At 37.7% G+C, this 19,240-nt stretch overlaps 1 protein-coding gene across 2 annotated transcripts in view; it reads right to left on the bottom strand.

The window, feature by feature from the left end:
• The window catches only part of LOC149849219 (P-loop containing nucleoside triphosphate hydrolases superfamily protein), a 166,764-nt gene that overhangs the window by 78,535 nt on the left and 68,989 nt on the right, over positions 1–19,240 (bottom strand). For both annotated transcript variants that reach the window (XM_090013733.1, XM_090013741.1), the window contains exons 5-6: positions 4,054–4,198; positions 3,877–3,972 (exon numbers count right to left, since the gene is read on the bottom strand). In XM_090013733.1, the coding sequence (XP_089869859.1) occupies positions 3,877–3,972; positions 4,054–4,198 (241 nt within the window). The remainder of the gene's footprint in view (positions 1–3,876; positions 3,973–4,053; positions 4,199–19,240) is intronic.

Below are 19,240 nucleotides of genomic sequence, written 5' to 3'. Positions count from 1 at the left end.
ATCGCCTACCATATACCCTTGGCAGCAACGTGGGCTGAGGTGTATGCTCGAGAAGGTGGTTTCGCGCCTTCACACGTTCGGGTGCACCATCAGACACCACAGGAGTCATCGGGAGATTTTGTTCCCCCTGAGTTAGCAGAGAAGTGTGTTTTCTGCGGAGAATCAGGGCACACCATGGATGCTTGCCTCCACAAGGCCGAGCATGTCGGCAAGATCGCAATTTCGACTGCAGGCGAGCAACCGCCACCTCCAGCAGACCCAGTGGGCGGTGTATCACCCACATACACACCTACGACGGATTCTTCAAGTTATAGTCTTGGCTCACCGGAATATACTCCGGCGACACCCCTCTACGGACAGGAGACCTCCTACGGGGAGCCACGCCCCGCTGTCATTTTTTTTTTAAGTTAAAACTTTAAATCTTTGAAAGGTTTTTCGATAAGGTTTTCGAAATCACAAGTCGAAATTTTGGGGCGTTACAGCCTGTCAGGCCCAGCCGAACCAGGTTCGGCTGGGGCAGTTTGGCAAGCTGCCAGGCCTAGCCAACCTGGGTTCGGCTGGGTAGGCGAGTTGTTCGTTAGGTTCGGCTGAGTCTACAAAAAAAATCATATTTTATTTTTCTGGACAGAACCAAACAAAGTAAATAAATGAACCACAGGGCCGATCCATGATTGACTTGAAAAAAAATACATACTGAATGCTCAAATTTATACGAGTCACATATTCATATTTACATGTGTTCCATGTTCACGTTCATATATGTATATATGCATACAGGGCTGATTTGTTGTGGTTGAGCCCAGCTGAAACAGTCGTCGGGGCAGGGATTGCTTGTTTCTCAGCCCCAGACGACTGTCTCGGCTGGGCAGAATCATCAAAAAGAGAATATGGGCTGAAATCAATAAAAAAAAAGATATATATATATATATATATATATATATACACAAAAAGATGAACGGGACAGATTTCAAAAGAATCATAAATATGTAGGCTAAAGGTCCAGAAGTTTTTCCTTTTAAATGTACAAGTTCATGACCAGATTCACATGTGATGTCCAGTTTTAAAGGTTCATATATGTCTACACTTACATGCTTTGAAATATGACCAGAATTTTATATATATATATTCAGATTCACGTATATGTTTAGAGATTACATATATATTTAGAATTACATATGTTAGGGTTCGTGATTATGTTCAGAATTATATGTCAAATGCATATTGTTGTCTAGATTCTCATCTGTAAAATGCCCATGTTATTTTCAGATTTACTTATATTAAAAGTTCAGCTTTTATGCATGTGATTATAAAGACTGGTGCATGTGTTTATGCAGAATTGCATGTCTGTTCTTATTCAGCTTTTGCATGCTTATAAATGGACTGTTATGTACGCTAGAATATGAGCATTGAACTATTCATGACACTAGTAGTGCTGTCCCGCGAACAGGAGCATGGTTTGGAGTTGGGGTTTATGTGTTGTACCCCGAATTTGCGCGAAATGGCACAAAAGAATTGTTGGTTATGCATGTCTATGCCATTTAATGTGTTGTTACATACTTAGGCACGTAGAAAACACGTGCAAATCCTGAAATTTATGTTGTCGTTATACTAGCATGATTAAATGCATTTTTGCATATTGTATATTAAATTAATCATGAAAATAAAGATGTATTTTGCAAACATGTGATCATATGCATATGAGAAATTGTTATACATATACATCCTTATTATGGTTGCCTGAATGTGCATGTTTGGATAATTGTGTGATCACATGTTCACGGTGGTTTTTGTGTTAAATGCATCGATGGTCAAAAGTGGATCACCGCACGCCGTGTGAGCCTTGAGCAGGTGTTGCTCTATGGCATCGCAAAAATTAACTTAATGATTATTGAATTAATTACACTGTTCTATGTTGCCACGGGTTGTGGTCCCATGATGAGTTTCGCATGTTGATTTGCGAAATATATGATGTTGGTTTTACATGTTGAATTGCAAACTAAAGAAATTGAAATAATAAAAAGATAAAAAGGAGAGAAGAGTGTAATTCACGTTTTTCTGGATATCCCTTCTTTAGCGTGGGAATCTTTGAGTTGCGGTTTTGGGAAACCATGAAGATACTAAAACCTTGTGTGCGTAGTTGTTTCCGTGAACCCAACTAGATGGTTCACCTCTCGGTCACAGTTTTTAGGAGATTCTGTCACTTTGCCTGAAGGTAGTGTGTAGACATAGTTGTTGCATTTGATATACCAAGAAAGTGGCATTAGTGGATATTGATTTTCCTAATGTCCTGACATTAGATATTGATTTTTATTGTTCCGATAAATGGTGTTGATTTTTTATATCGGTCGAGGGATAAATGTGAAACCAAATAATAAAATACAAATTGTGTGTTAAGCTACAACTGGTAACCTAACTTGACCTCGAAAATTGTTTACCCATTTTTAGTATCCGCGGGCAATGGTAATAAAAAGAGAAACTAACGTTTGTGCGCATTACATAGGGACATGTATATAAAAGAAAACTCTGATAAAAGATAATAATGTATTCATGCATGTGCATTGATATCATGCATATTCTTGTTATACATTAGATCATGCATATTTACTTGTTTACTTATGCTAAATTAATGATTGCATGATATTTGCTCGCTAATGCATGATAAATGTTCTCTATTACTTAATAATTGTTCCCTATTGCATAAATGATTAATTGAATAGTAATTTTGTTGTAATTGTAGTCCTCTAAAATGTTGCATGAATCTTATTTATATTTTTTTACTTATTTGATTCATTAGAGGGACTCGTACACAGGATCTATGATTCTAGCATCCTTATTTATAGGTTTTTCACAGCCTCTGAGACCTAGTGAGGGGATCTGCTACTACGAGAAGCTACAAGAGTGACACGACTTCTTGACAGCTTTACTTAGGGACAGTGTAGCTCTACTTTTTTATTCATTTATATTCATTTATATTTTGTTCTCAGACTCTATGCTTTTGATTAATAAAGTTGCTTTTGTTTGGATGATGGTAGTGTAAGATCCCTTGTGGTTGTGGATTGGTTATGATTGTAAAGGCTACGGGTCTCTGAAAATGTTTCCGCAAATGTTTAAAAAAAAATCTACTTTTTAATGGTTATGAGTTGGGGTCATTACTGACACATTACATGTTGATGAGGCTTCATAGACTTTAAGCCTAAATCTCTTCAAGGAAACCACCTTATCTGAAAAGGATATGCTACCATATTTGGTGCATCCATAAGTTGTCTTTCTATACCATGTCTTTCGTTGCCTTTTCTCATTGCTATTTTTTTCCTTTCCTTTCCTTCCTGATACACCTTGGCTTTGTAAAATACTAAACATTTAATGAAGTTTTTCATGGTATTAAGAAATAGGGAATTCCTTATGGGTGCACCTATTTTAGATCTTGCATTTGATTACCATGGGCATTTTGGATGGTGCCCACATAAAACAAATCATAGGATGAGACGATGAGTTCCATGGTAATCAAACATCCCACAAGAGAAAAATATTTGTTGCTTTATTTCTTTCCGAACAACCCCAAACCCAAATTTTGCTCACCATAAGATTGTGAAGTCTGCTTGTTGCACAAAATATACATTAAATTTTACCAGTCATCAATGGTAGGAATAAGTAGCAATATAAGGACACACACACACAACACTTGAGTACATGATGATTATCAAATAAACAATGACATGTTTTATTGCTTCTAATGCACATGCACAAACTTCTACCAATATTTAATTATTTCTAATTACAATAAAATAAAGAAATAATATAAAGGATGAATTTCACTAAAGATTAGCACGACCAAAAAGAAATCTGTAATCCTACAAATGAAGGATGAATGAAAACCTTAATACATCTCAAACCAGCAACTGTTATTCCTTGTTCGGGATCCTCTCTCAACTCCAAGTGGCCTGATGATTTTTCAAGCAAATCATATATAACCTACAGAATAATGATGCCTTTAATATGGATTGCACTGATGCAGAAGCTTATCACGAATGTTAGAAGACCAACAGTGAGTACCTCATTGTAAACTTCAAGATAAGAACATGTGACTTCAAAGTCATCTGTGCTTTTATCTTTATCAATCAGATAAAAGATTGTATGCAAACTAAGAACCATTAGCCCAGGATCTTGAGGAGTCCCAACCATCGTATACGTTTTACCACTGTCAATGAAATAAAGCAATAAGATTTGCTTGACATGATGTAGAAACATTGCAGTGTGACAAGTAAATTTCACCAATTTGCTTTTATAAAAACTAAATTCAAGTTTATCCAAAAACTAAAATCACGTAAAAATTTTGATATATAAAATTGAAAGTTTTCAAACTATAGGAAACATATCAACACCAAAATACAGACAAAATGATTACCTCACCAACAAAAATATGTACACAATGAACCAACACATCCATTAAGAGAAAATTTCATGAAGACATATCAGCATCTACTTTGATCTAAAAGAAATGCTCACAAAGGATCTTTGTTGTGAGCGCCATTTGAACAAAATCATAATCCAGCTCAATATGTTACGCTTTCAACAGAAAGAGTATAATCACTGTCAGAGCTAACTGTTTCCATGGAAAGAAAAAGTGGCATGGTCACCTCTATGCTAAACATAGGACTGCATCTAAATAACAAAAATAAGAAAAGAGCTAAGGGACAGAAAGCATTATAAGCCAGTCATATTTTAACACCAGCAAAATATAAATTAAAATGTATTAGGAAGTCACTCTGACTCTCTCTCCCTCTCTGTCGCTCTCTCTCTGACTCTCCCTCTCCCTCTGCCTCTCCCTCTCCCTCTCCCTCTCCCTTGCTCGCTCTGTCTCTCTCTCTGACTCTCCCTCTCTCTCGCTCTCTCTCGCTCGCTCTGATTCTCTCTCTCCCTCTCCATCTCTCTCTCCTCTCTCTGACTCTCTCTGTCTCCCCCTCCCTCTCTCTCTCTCTCTCCTCTGTCTCTCAAAAGTTTATCTAGATAAACATGCACATTTGTAACTTAACTTGTGCCATGTATGTTTTCTATTTCCGACAAGAAATTTTTGTAGTGACTTTGCACCCTAGCTTTAATAGTTTTTAATTGAACTTTCTGAGATTTAACTGTATGCATCTCTCTAGATACTGTTCCGAGCATCTGGACGAAAAAGTTTAGTTTCGTTTTGTTGAGGTATTTCCTATGGCAGTTCTTTCTTTCCCTATTTCTCAATTATGGAACTTATCTGAGAAAGTTCAATTAAACTTTTTATTACAAAGTGAATATCTGAGAAAAGTTTTTATTAGACAAATCTTAAAAACTTCACCAAAAATGAAAATAATATTTTGTCAAAAGAAAGTATGTTTTTAGTTTTTATTATTCTAAGTTTTTTGTGACAATTATCAAGAAAACCTTGTGACGTTATCGATAACATATTGTGAAACGTTCAAACTAGATGATACTTTGAAATTGTTGGCTTCTATTCGAGAAAATCTTGGTGATAGTATATGATATTTTCAGTATGTTGGAGATACATGTGCTAAAGGTGTCAATTGGTGTGTGTTTTGCTTGTAGAAGTAGGGAAATTAAAAAAATTATTTGTTTGTCACTAACATTCCATGAATACAATGGAAATAGGGAATCGATGCATATATGTTGAGGCTGATGATCCAACCAGAAATTTTTTAATTAAGAAAATTGCTTAGAAGTTCGAACCTATATAACTCAGACACTCCATTTATGGTGTTGTACCCGTGTGGCACGAGTCGACACGGGTACCACCACCGGACGCAGTGTGGGTATGCTGCGGATTGGGTCCCGCACTGCATCGGGTCAGGTCCAAAACCCCAACTCCCTCTCTCTCTCTCGGCTCTCTCTGCCCTAACTCCCTGACTTGCTTTCTATCTCTCTCTCGGCTTTCCCCACCCCTTGCGGCACCGCCTCCGGCCTCACAACGTCGCTTAGCCCTCACAGTGTTGCCTCTCTCAGCCCCTCGCAGTGTCACCCTCTCTACGCAGCTCAGGTACTCCTCTCGTCTCTGTATCCCTCTCAACTGGCCTCTCACCTCTCTTATCTATGTCTCCCTCTCGTCTTGACTCTCTCATCTCTCTCCCTCTCTCGATTTCCCATCCATGTCTCTCGATTTCCCTCTCTCTATCTCTCTATCTCTCTCGTCTTCCCCCTCTTTGTCTTCCTCTCTCTTGCTCTCGTCTTCCCCATCTTTGTCTCCCTCTCAATTTTCCTCTTTTAGTTTTTTTTAAGTTGTTTTTCAGTTTTTTTTTTGTTTTAAAGTGTTTTTCAGTTATAGATATTATTAGATATTCAGACCGAATCTAGATTGTCTTTTTTCAGACAAAATATAGATTATTAGGTATTTTCTACTGAATATATCTAATAATCTAGATATTTTCAGACTGCATATAGATTATTTAGATATTTTCAGTTGTAGTTGTAGCTTTACTTGTTATTGAATTTTGACTCTTTGAATAAAAGTTATCACTTGTTAGCTTATTCTGTTACTAGTTTAGCTGGTTGTTAAATGTCAATTTTTAAATGTTAAATTAATTTATATTGTCTTGTTGGAATAATAGATTTTGATTTTTGGAATTTATTTTATATTTATGTAATATTTAATATATATATATATATTATACATATATATACTGTCGTGTCTCCATACCCACATTTTTTAGAATTACTGTGTCGTACCCTCGATACTCGTACCTGCACTCGTACTGGTACCCATGTGACTGGTTAGAACTCTTTATAGTTGCAAATGTGATTAGTTTATAGATTTGTGGTTGCTTCTTCACACAAACACATAGATATTTGTTTGCTTTGTGTGGTTACGAGCCAAACCCAGTACAGTTTTATGCCATACACACACTATTGTGCACCTATGGCACCAATAGGTTCCACGAACCTCGGGCTTCTATCGGGCTGCAATTAATTTACCAATATGCCCTTATTCTTGTAAAGCATGCTCCGAGCTCGTATGAACTCAGATTTCGATAAAATCACAACGTTCTTCTTGGTTTTTTTATACAAATGCAACCAAATGTCCAAAACTCATAAAATCGACCTTCAAAATTATGATTTTTTCCTTGAGGTTGTCGGGCATGTTTTGCAAGCTTACGAGCTCCGATTTTGATGAAATCACTTGCGTTCTTTTCAGAATTTCGATGTGGTCGCAACCGCGTATTCAAAAATCATAAAATAGATTGCCAAAAATATTCATTACCTTAGACATTAATATTCAACAAAAATCTCTGAAAAATTGTCGGGTATTCTACAAGATGATTAAATTGACTCATCAAGAAGATCCTATAAATGGTGAAGTGTATGAAGGCATGGATAATATGTTGGGGAAAATCAAAGACAATTTAAAAGGACAACTGGATTTGTATGAAACAATTCATAGGATTGTCTTAAATAGATGGGATAGAATGAGTGTGCCCCTCCATAGCCTAGCCCAATGCTTACTCCAGAATATCTTAAGATCCCAACACCAAGAAGGGTCATCTCATGGTAAAGATTTTATTTTATTCATTTGATAAAGTTTAAACTTTAATGATTTAATTTTTTTTATTCTTTCTTAACAATCTTTTTCTTTTGTCCAGAAAAAGACAATGATATTTTAGATGGTGCTACGCTCGTGCTCCATATCATATCTAGTGAAAATGAAGAAGTATCTTCAGTTTATAGGTCAGAGGTATGGCTGGAAAGAAGATCAATCACAAAAAGTAATGAAAAATATCCCTACGAAAAGAGATTTCTAGGAAGTACACAATGGTGGGGTAAAAAGATGAAACTGCCCCTATAAAACTAAATCAATGTCAATGTATAAATAGTGCCTTCTTCAACAAGAACAAGTGTGAGTGACTGGGTACGATACTCGTCAAGACGTCAACATATACTATTCAACTATACATAATGTCATTTTCAAGTGTAAAAGTGTGAGTGATGTTCATAAACAAGTACTTTGGTGATGTCTAGTATTAGAAACTAACGCTATGAAATGAGAGAAATAGAATACTATACTTTGGTGGGGTAAAAAGATAAAACTACCCCTATAGGAGAAAACAATGTCAATCTATACATAATGTCGTCTTAAAAAAGGGCAAGTGAGAAAGTGTGAGTGGCAAAAATAAGATTTTTGTTTGCCTATGTTGGTGATAACTAGTATTAGAAAATACACCTTTGGAACAAGTGAAATAGCCCACAAGATCAAGTGCGGGTTGTATATTTGAAATAATATATAACAGTAGGGTCATCGAGCTACTGTTATAGATCACATCTACGTGTGGTTATCAAGCTTGGTCATTTATTGTCAATCATTTGGGAATATATCTAATTTTTGAAATAAATTTTTCTTTTGTGATTGAAAGATTTTTCTAAAAATTTTCTATTCCTTTGATTTCAAGAGATGTACCATCGCCAGTGAAAACATTTGACACTTGAGTTATTACAACATTAAGATAAAATATCATGATTTGGGGTCATGTAAAAAGATTCACCAGAATCAAGAAGCCAAAAAAATTTACCGGGGTTGGTATACGATGAGACTGCAACTCCTATTGAAAAAGAAGATTCTCCAAGAAGAGGTTGAACAACTCTCATCAGTTGAGATAAGGATTTAACTATTCCAATGGATGTATGTTGAGAGGTATCATCGCCCTTAATCTCATGAGGCATTTCAACCAGAGTTGCCAGTCAAGAAAGCGAGAGCGGGAAACGATTCGGGAAACAGAAGCGAAAAGCGACACTTCTAAAATTTTAGGAACCTTTACAAAGCTTAGGGTTTATCGCAATGAACCTAGTTACAGGCAATATATATAACACTAAAATTCTCATTAACTCATGATAAGACAAGTCTCTTTAATTTTATACATGTATTATATCAATATATTCCTTGCAATCGTATCGTGATCTATAATTGATCTGAGTTCAACATATAATCCTACTACAACAATTGGAGTGCAACTAAATCCATAGGTTCATAACTAGCTATCACCATCACAATCCATCCTAATAATTTAAAATTGTTTTATCTTTTAAAGATTTAACGTATCATGAAACAAGTTTTCCATTGGATTACCTAGTTTTGAAAATGTACCTCCTTATAGGTTTGTCCTTGGACTACATGGTATTGGACCAGTACATCCTCACAGAATCCTCCTAACCAGACTACTAGTATCAAACACATAGGAGCTACTATTATAGATCGTCACAACCACATTTTTGTATGACACTTGCATAAATTCTCATAGATAATGCAATCATAATCATAAGCACTTCATATGAGATACATACATATAAACATCATAAAGAAACATTGCCTACACATAAACATAGGCATTTCTTTATCATAACTCAACTGCATATTCATATCTCAATGCATCCAATTATGCACAACACTACATGCATACATGCATGTAAAATCAATGGCATTCCTGTTAAAATTGTACATATATATATTTATATTATATATATATATATATTTCTCTTTCTTTATTTTTCTTTTATTTTATTTTCTTTTGTTAACTAGAAATAGGAACTAGGGTTAGATTTTTACTTTTTTATTTGTAATTGAACTAGTCAACACATGTTAACTAGTCAAACATAAGTCGTTGGGGTCCCAACGGCTTTATTTTGAGCCGTTGGGACTCCAACGACTCTCTATGGAGTATGGAGTCCTCCTCTTTTGTGTATAAACATGGGGTAAAACCCCCACATTATGTATGCTTTTTGCATGAAGATTATTAATAAAATATTGTTTATTTTACGCTCTTGTTCTTGCCCTTGTGTGGGTTTTGAGAGTGAGCCCATTTGTGGCTTTTGGTGTGTACACTTTGGCATTATGGTGGATCTTGTTGGAGGTTTCCATTTCTTTACATGGTATCAGAGCAAGGTACACTCTTGACTCTTAAGGATTGTGTATTGCCTCGTTTCCCATTTTTATGGGAGAAAGAAAGAATTTCTCGGTGATTCAAGTGCTCGTGTATTCGTAGTGGTATGCTCATGCTACTACTCTCTCTTTTCTCATCTATTATTTTTTTCCTTCCTCTCTACTTTGAAAGAATGGATGACAATGAGAAAGTCACCATCGTACCCATGAAACTCAATGATACTAATTTTGTAATGTGGTCTTCAATAATGAAGCACCACATATGGGGAAAAGGATTTTGTAATGCGGTCATGTGATCTCAAAGAATGGAGTATTTATAAACCTTGCTAAGGTGAATATTTTCACTTTTTGTTTAACTCTCCAAGTTAAATTAATGAACATCTTATTTTTTAGTTTTTTTTTGGTTTTTAATAGGTGAAAGCCAAGCTAGATTAGAAACATCCAAATAATGTTAGCGATATCAAGAGTTTTCTTGGATTGGCAGGTTATTATCGATGATTCATTAAGGATTTTTCCAAAATCGCCTTGTTGATGACGAAGCTCCTTCGTAAGGGAGTCAAGCTCGAGTAGGCTGACAAGTGCAAAGAAAGTTTTCAAATTTTGTAGAAGCTCACAATTGCACCTATTTTGGCCTTGCCTTCTGACCGAGTTGGTTTTGTGGTGTATACAAACGCCTCTGTTATATGATTGGGTTTGTGTTAATGCAGAACGGCAAAGTTATAGCATATGCATCTCATCAGCTGAAGATTCACAAGCAGAACTACCTGACCCACGATTTAGAGCTAGCAGTGATAGTGTTTGGGTTGAAGCTTTGGTAGCACTACTTGTATGAGGAACAGATCAAAGTTTTTATGAACCATAAGAGCCTCAAGTACTTGTTATCGTAGAAAGAGTTGAACATGAGGTAACGATGTTGGTTGGAATTCATCAAGGACTACGAATTTACCTTATCCTATCATCCGAGAAAGGCAAATGTCATAGCAGAAGCTCTTAGCCGCAAGTCTGATAGTGTCTTGGCCATTCTTGTGGGGAAAGGTTAGAAGCTCGTTGAGGACTTTATTGATTGGAAACCCTTTGTAGTTGGCCATGAAGCTATTCAGTTATCTGGTTTGACCACTCAAGCCGAGATCCACACGAAGATTATCGCGGAGCAGGGAAAGGATCCCTAGTATGAGAAGCTAAAGACGCATGCACAGTAAAAAAATTGTTTTTTCATCTTAGTGAGGATGGAAGCATCTGGATGAGAGAATGACTTTGGGTGCCTAGTAACCCTGAGTTAAAGAGAGAGATTCTAGATAAAGCCTATAAGACCAAGTACACCACCCACCCTAAAGGTACGAAGATGTTCAAGGACCTACAATGGAGGTATTGATTGAACGACATGAAGCGAGAAGTGGCAGTGTATGCCTCAAAGTGCTTGACTTGCTAGCACATCAAGATTGAGTACCAGAGACCGGGCAGAATGATGTAGCAGATTGAGATTCTATAATGAAAATGGGAAGGCATTACCATGAACTTTGTGGTAGGTCTACCAAGGATATGTAAGCAATACGATGTAATTTAGAAGACATGTTGCAACACCAGTCAATCTCTTGAGAGTCTGGCTGACTTGTATGTCAAGGAGATAGTTCGAATGCAGGGTATACTGGTTTGAATCATATTGGACAGCGATCCATAGTTTACATCACGGTTTTGGGGTTAGTTGTAGCAAGCTTTGGGTACCAAATTGAAGTTTAGTATTGCCTTTCACCCTCAGACCGATGGTCAATCGGACAAGACAATACAAATTCTAAAGGACATGTTGCGAGCATGTATACTTGACTGGAAAGGTGGCTGGAATGTACACCTAGTTTTAGCAAAATTTCCATACAACAACAGCTATCACGCGAGCATCGAGATAGCTCCTTTCGAGGCCTCGTATGGAAGTGTTAATATATATATATATATATATATATATATATATATATATATATATATATATATATATAATGTGTATTTATACCAAAAACTCAATAGGGGTATTTGGATCCTTTCACTATGTATTTTTTAATCTTTTAGGGTTTTCCATTTTCTTATTTTTGCTTTTTATTTTCTATTTCCTTTTTTGTTATTTATTCATTTAAAGGACCATTGGGGGGCCCAACAGTCATATTAATGACCGTTGGGGCTCCCCAACGTCTATTGTGGGAGACCCAATAGCCCCCTCTTTAGTGTGCTTTCCTCTTGTATATAAAGGGGGCTTCCCCCTCAAGAATAGTATTGTGTTCTCTCCTTTTTTTTCTCATTAATAAGATTCCTCTTTTGCCTTTTGGCATTTGCCCCTTTAGTGGGTTTGTGTATTATGCACATTATATGCTTGTGACTTTTTGATTCTTTATTGAACTCCTTACAGTTATCTCTTGTAGTTTGTATTTTTGCATTTCTCATTACATGGTATCAAAGCCATTTGGGTCCCTTGTAATCTTGAAAGATATTTAAGCTCTCTCTCTCCTCTTATCTACATTTATCTTCAGTATGGAGCACAACTCAAGAGTAGAGCTCTATTTCAAGCTCAACGGGTCAAACTACTTGATGTAGGCATCGGCTATGAAGAACCATCTTCATGAAAAGAAACTTTGGGGCTTCGTGATGGGACCACTCTTGAACCAACATTGAAGCTCACCAAAATCGGTGGTGGTATTGAAAAAGCTCTTATGGTGAGGATAGTATTAAGGTTATTAATGAGCATCAAACAAAGGTAGAGGATTGGGAAAGTAATCATGCCAAAATCTTGGCATGGTTCAAGAACAATGTTGACATTAAGATTTGTGCCAACATTGCTAAGTTTAGAAAAGTTAATGAAGCTTGGTTCTTCTTCAAGGATATGTATACTCAAAAGGATCTAGCTAGACAAAGGGACATGAGTGTCCAAGACTATTTTAGTGTCAAGTTAATGAAGTTTTGTCTGTTGTTATACTGACATTGTTGTCTTTGTTAAGAAAAGAGGTGATTCTATTGTAATTCTTCTTCTTTATGTTGATAATATGATCATCACGAGAAATGACAAAGGAGTAAATGACATTAAGTCTATGCAAAAGAAAACTTTTGATATGTCTGACTTGGGTTTTCTGAGGTATTTTTTAAATATTGAGGTGGCTTATTCACATAGAGGATATATTCTATCTCAGATGAAGTTGGCTGCGGACATTTGCGCTAAGTTGAGGATTTCAGATGAAAAGAAAATAGAAACTTCAGAAATTATAAATGTTAAATTAAGACTTGAAGATGGCGTTTTACTTTATGATCCTACTCCTTATCGACAATTAATTGGATCTCTTACTTATTTATCCATCACCTGACCAGACATCGCTCATGTTGTTCATGCAGCAAGCCAGTTCCAACACGCCCCTATGATCATATGGCAACTGTCATGAGAATTGTGTGCTACATCAAAAACACTTTCAAAAGGGCTTTTCTTATCCTCTCCCTCATCTTTTGACTTAATTGCTCATACTGATGCAGATTGTGGAGGTAAACCAAATGATCGTATATCCACTATTGTTTTTTGTATCTTTTAGGGGATTCGCTTATTTCTTTGATTTGCAATAAGCAGCAAAAAATATAATTGTCATCCACTGAAGCTAAATATCGCGTCATGGCGACTACAACCATGAAAAATTATATGGCTTAGAAGTCTTCTTTGCGATATGGGGATTACCATCTCAACTCCTTCAAAGATGTGTGGTGACAACAAAAGTGTGATCTACATTGCAAGCAATCATACATTTCATGAGCGCACCAAGCATATTGAAATGGATTGTCCCTATGTTCAAGATGAATACCTGAGAGGAACTATTGTAAAATTGTCTATGAAGAGAATACGCATACAAGCATAAACACTTTATAAAAGAAGTGCACGAAAGCACTCTCACAACACTTAACAAATTACGCAATAAGTGTATAAATAATAAACATGCAATAATGCATGTATTTCATAAAAGAAAGGAAATGCTTGAGACTCTCAAGCTTAGAGAATACAAAGGGGAAACACCCCTATTTATACAAGAAGAGGGAGGTGCAAAGGGGGGCTCCCAAAAGAGTCGTTGGGGAGCCCCCAACGGTCACATTTGTGACCGTTGGGGCCCCCCCAACGACTCTATTGGGGGACCCCCAATGCACCTTTTATGAAATAAAATAAAAAAGCAAAAAAGAAAAAGGAAATACAAAAAAAGAATATTGAAAATTACAACATATTCCAAATTGGAATATGCGCAAAATAAGAAATTACAAGAATACCCTTTTTGGGTAAAAAAGAAAGAAATAAAAAAATGAATATAAATATATATATTTATATATATGGAGATACGTATACATATAATAATTATATGTATACGTATCTCTATGTATATAAGTATATATATTTATACTTACAACACAGATTTTGGAGATACATTTTAACAACTATTATATTGCCTTATGTTACATCAGAATATCAATTGGTTGACTTCTTCACCAAAGCGCTTCCAACTCCTCATTTTTTGTTTCTTCTCAGCAAACTTTTTGTTTTCTCCCCATAAAGTTTGAGGAGGGGTGTTAATATATATATATATATATATATATATATATATATATATATATATATATATATATATATTATTCTATGTATTTATACCAAAAACCTGATAGGGGTATTTTGGTCCTTTCATTATGTATTTTTAAATCTTTTAGGTTTTTCCATTTTCTTATTTTTGCCTTTTTCTATTTTCTTTTTTGTTATTTATTCATTTAAAGGACCATTAAGGGCCCCACTCAAATAGACGTTGGGGTCCCCAACAGTCATATTAATGACCGTTGGGGCTCCGAAACGTCTATTATGGGAGCCCCAATGGCCCCCTCTTTAGTGGGCTTTCCTCTTGTATATAAAGGGGGCTTCCTCCTCAAGAATAGTATTGTGTTCTCTCCTTTTTTCTCATTAAGAAGACTCCTCTTTTGCCTTTTGGCATTTGCCCCTTTAGTGGGTTTTTGTATCATGCCCATTATGTGCTTGTGACTTTTTGGTTCTTTATTGAATTCCTTAGAGTTATCTCTTGTAATTTGTATTTTCGCATTTCTCATTACAGGAAGGCCATGTTGATCACCAACTTATTGGGATGATGTTGGCGAGTGATCGATTGAATCACCGATGGTTTTGCAGCACTACACTCAGCAAGTGCAGATGATTCGAGATAGGTTGCGAGCAGCTCAGAGTCGTCAGAAGAGTTATGCCGATCAACAACATCAAGAACTCACTTTTGCAGTTGGGGATATGGTCTTCGTGAGAGTGTCTCCTACCAAGAGTATGTTTAGGTTCAATAAAAAAGGTAAGTTGAGTCCTAGATTCGTTGGATTGTTCAAGATTCTAGAGCGGATCAGCGAAGCGGTTATCTACCTAAGGGTAAGGAGCCAATGCATGGCCTGCATATGACAGATGTGCATCACGAGTAGGCTCAAGTGATTATCACCCTTAGGAGTGGAAAGGCATATAGAGCGAGGGAGGCTGCAGAAGAAAGTGAGAGATCAAGTGATAAGCAGTCGGTCCCTACTGAGATGCCCCAGGAAAGCGGGAGGGCTCCCCACCTGAGCCTTCCAGATCCTACATACCCAAAGCCCCTTTTCCTGAGGCACTTGAAAAACCGAAGTTGTTCGGCAAGCAGGGGATGAAGATGTAGGAGATGCTTGAGATTTTCAAGCACGTTCAGATAAACCTCCCCCTACTTGACGCCATCTAGCAAGTCCTTGCATACGCAAAGTTATTGAAGGAGCTTTGTACACAGAAGAGGAAATTGCAATCCAGCATTCCGAAGAAGATCTATTTATTGAGCAGGTAAGTGCGGTGTTATAGCACCAAACTCCACCCAAGCTCAAGGACCCAGGGGCTCTTATTATCTCTTGCATCATAAGAGACATCACAGTCGAGTGTGCTTTGCTCGACCTCGGGGCAAGTGTGAGCATCTTGTTGGGTTTCTTTTACGATGCATTTGGGCTAAAGGAGATGAAGCCGACACCGATGACCCTGCAACTGACAGACTGATTCATCAAGGTCCCGCGAGGGATTCTTGAGGATGTTTTGGTCAAGGTGGACTTCTACTTTCCTGTGAAGGAGTGGATGATGTGAAGCAGACACCCATTATTTTAGGTCGCCCCTTCCTGACTACTACTAAGTTACTAACGAGTGCATCAATTGTCGCACTAGTGCAATGGATGTCTTGTTTATGAGGTTGAATGTCTTTAATGCTGCAATGGGCCCTGCAGGTGCGGATGCTTCTTTCGAGGTCAATTTTGTTCAGGACCTAGTGGAAGTAGAGCCGATATGGACGTTGAGTGACCCGCCTCAGGAGGAAGATCATGAATCACTCATGGGAGAGAGCTATGGCCTGATTGATAGATTCACAGGAAAAGCACAGTGGACTTGGCAATTCGAACCCCTCCCTGATTTGGTAGAGAAGCCTGTCAGACCTTCCATTGAGAGTCCACCTGACCTTGAGCTCAAGCCTTTGCCCGCTTCACTCAAGTATGCCTTCCTAGGCAAAGATCGGACTCTGCCTATCATCATTTCAACAAACCTGCCTAGCACTCAAGAATGCCAGCTACTACAGGTCCTGCATGAGCATAAAGAGGCAATTGGATGGTCTGTAGCGGATCTGAAAGGGATAGACCCCTCCTTTTGCATGCATAGGATCATCATGGAAGAGGGCGCCAAACCCTCTAGAGAAATGCAAAGGAGGTTGAATCCCCACATGAAAGAGATGGTGAAGAATGAAGTAGTCAAGTGGTTGGACGCAGAAAACATTTATCCTATTTCCGACATTCAGTGGGTGAGCCCAACCCAAGTTGTCTCCAAGAAGTCCAGGCTCACCGTTACGATTAATGATAAAGAAGAGAGCATCCCCACGAGGACTACCACAGAGTGATGAGTATGCATTGATTATCGAAAGTTGAACAATGCAACGCGAAATTACAAATTCCCGTTGTCGTTCAACGACCAGATCTTAGAGAGACTCGCAGGCTAGCATTATTTTTGTTTCCTGGATAGTTATTCAGGATATAATCAGGTGGTCGTTCACCCCGAGGACCAGGATAAGACTATATTTACCTGTCCATATAGCACCTTCGTGTTTAGGAAAATGTTATTCGGGCTCTGCAATGCCCTGACAACATTTCAGAGGTGCATGATGGCGATATTCTCCCACATGGTAGATGATGTTCTTGAGAAATTCATGGACGGTTTTTTGGTTTATGACTCTTCATTCAATGATTGTCTCCAAAAGTTAGTGAGAGTGCTGAAATGATGCATGGAGACAAATATTGTGCTTAGCTGAGAAGTCATTTCATGGTACAGCAGGGGATTGTTCTTGGACATATTGTGTCCGAGAAAGGGGTCGAGGTCGACAAGGCCAAAGTGGAGTCCATAGCCAAACTTTCTCCACCAACCTCAATACGGCAAGTTCAATCATTCTTAGGGCATGCAGGTTTCTATCGGCGATTCATTAAAGATTTCAGCAAAATCTCCATACCGTTATGTAACCTGTTATCGAAGGATCAACCATTTCATTTTGATGATGCCTGTCTGAAGGCATTTTTATCTCTGAAGAAGGCCCTGACCACAGCTCCCATCTTCCGATCTCCCGATTGGTCAATGCCCTTCGAAATCATGTGTGACGCGTCTGATTACACAGTAGGAGTCATTCTTGGCCAAAAGATTGAATGAAAATCTCATGTCATTTACTATGCTAGTAAGACCCTTTACGAGACCCAGATGAATTATATGACTACTGAAAAGGAATTGCTAGCTGTAGTGTTTGCCTTAGAGAAGATTCGTTTATATTTTTTGGGCTCCAAGGTGATCGTTTACTCAGATCATGCTGCCCTGCGGATCTGATGAGTAAAAAGGATACCAATCCGTGTCTCATCTGTTGGATCCTTCTGCTACAAGAATTTGATCTCGAGATTCGAGACAAGAGTTGATGCGAGAAGCTTGTAGAAGACCATCTATCCAAACCAGAGTTACTGGAAGCTTCTTAGATAGGTGGGAAGCTCGCTTCCCAGAAACTCGCTTCGGAAGCGCGATACTCCTCACTTCCGAAACTTGATGAGAACCTCGATTCTCCCACGCTTCTCATATGTTTTTCACATACTTCATTTATTCATCTTATATGTTCTCTTACTCAACTTTTCATGTTTTTATGTGTTTTCTCTCACTCTTCTCACTCACTTCCATGTGCTTTCTCTAAATTGGTAATCATCATTTTTAGATTTTGTTAAAAAATTAATTCTTACACTAAAAAATCATGAAATTTAATATTAATCACTTTTATTTTAGTTTTTATTTATGTTTCATTATGATTCACAATCAATTATTATATTTCTTTTTTTATTCCTCGCTTCTCGCTTTCTATACATTTTAAAATGCATCGCTTCTCGCTTCTGCTTCCCGTATCGTTTCCCGCTTCCGCTTCCTAGTCCGACAACCTTGATCCAGACTGACTGTGGAGACATCCACTGATCAGGAACAGATTGATGATTCATTCTCGGATGAGCAGCTCCTTCACGTGAAGTGCCAGTCCTGGTTCGCAGACATCATCAACTATTTGGTGACTGGGAAGTTCCCTGTGCATTGAAACAAGAACGAGAGAGATCATTTTATGGCACAGGTGAAACATTATTTCTGGGAGGATCCAGAATTATTCAGATTATGTCCCGACCAGATAATTCGGAGGTGCCCCCCCGAAGAGGAGTTCGAGTCCATTTTAGATTTTTGTCATTCCTTGGCCTGTGGACGTCACTTTTCTAGTTAGAAAACCGTTGCGAAGGTCCTCTAATCTGGATTCTGGTGGCTAACACTGCATCGAGATTCTCATGAGTTTTGTAGGAGATGTTTACATTGTCAACAGACAGGGAGTATTTCCAAACGCGATATGATGCCCCTGCTCCACATTCTTGTAGTTGAGATTTTTTATGTTTGAGGCATTGATTTTATGGGTCTCTTCCAGCCTTCGTTCGGATATGTTTATATTTTGGTGGTGATCGACTATGTGTCCAAGTGGGTCGAGGTTGTGGCCACCCGAACTAATGATCACAAAAAGGTGTTTAGATTTATCAAGCACAACATCTTTAGTAGGTTCATTATCCAGAGAGCCATAATTAGTGATAGAAGTAAGCACTTCAAGAATGTGCATGTTGCTTCCTTAATCAGGAAGTATTCAGTATATCATCGGATTGCTACGTCATACCATCCACGAAGAAGTGGCCAGGTCGAGGTCTCCAACAGAGAGATCAAACGGATTCTTGAAAAGACAGTCCGGCCATACCGAA

This window comes from Nuphar pumila, chromosome 1 (assembly GCF_984573655.1).
Source record: "Nuphar pumila chromosome 1, dmNupPumi1.hap1.1, whole genome shotgun sequence".
Taxonomy (NCBI): domain Eukaryota; kingdom Viridiplantae; phylum Streptophyta; class Magnoliopsida; order Nymphaeales; family Nymphaeaceae; genus Nuphar; species Nuphar pumila.
Note: the sequence above shows the minus strand (reverse complement) of the source record. Positions and strands in the feature narration are given on the sequence as shown.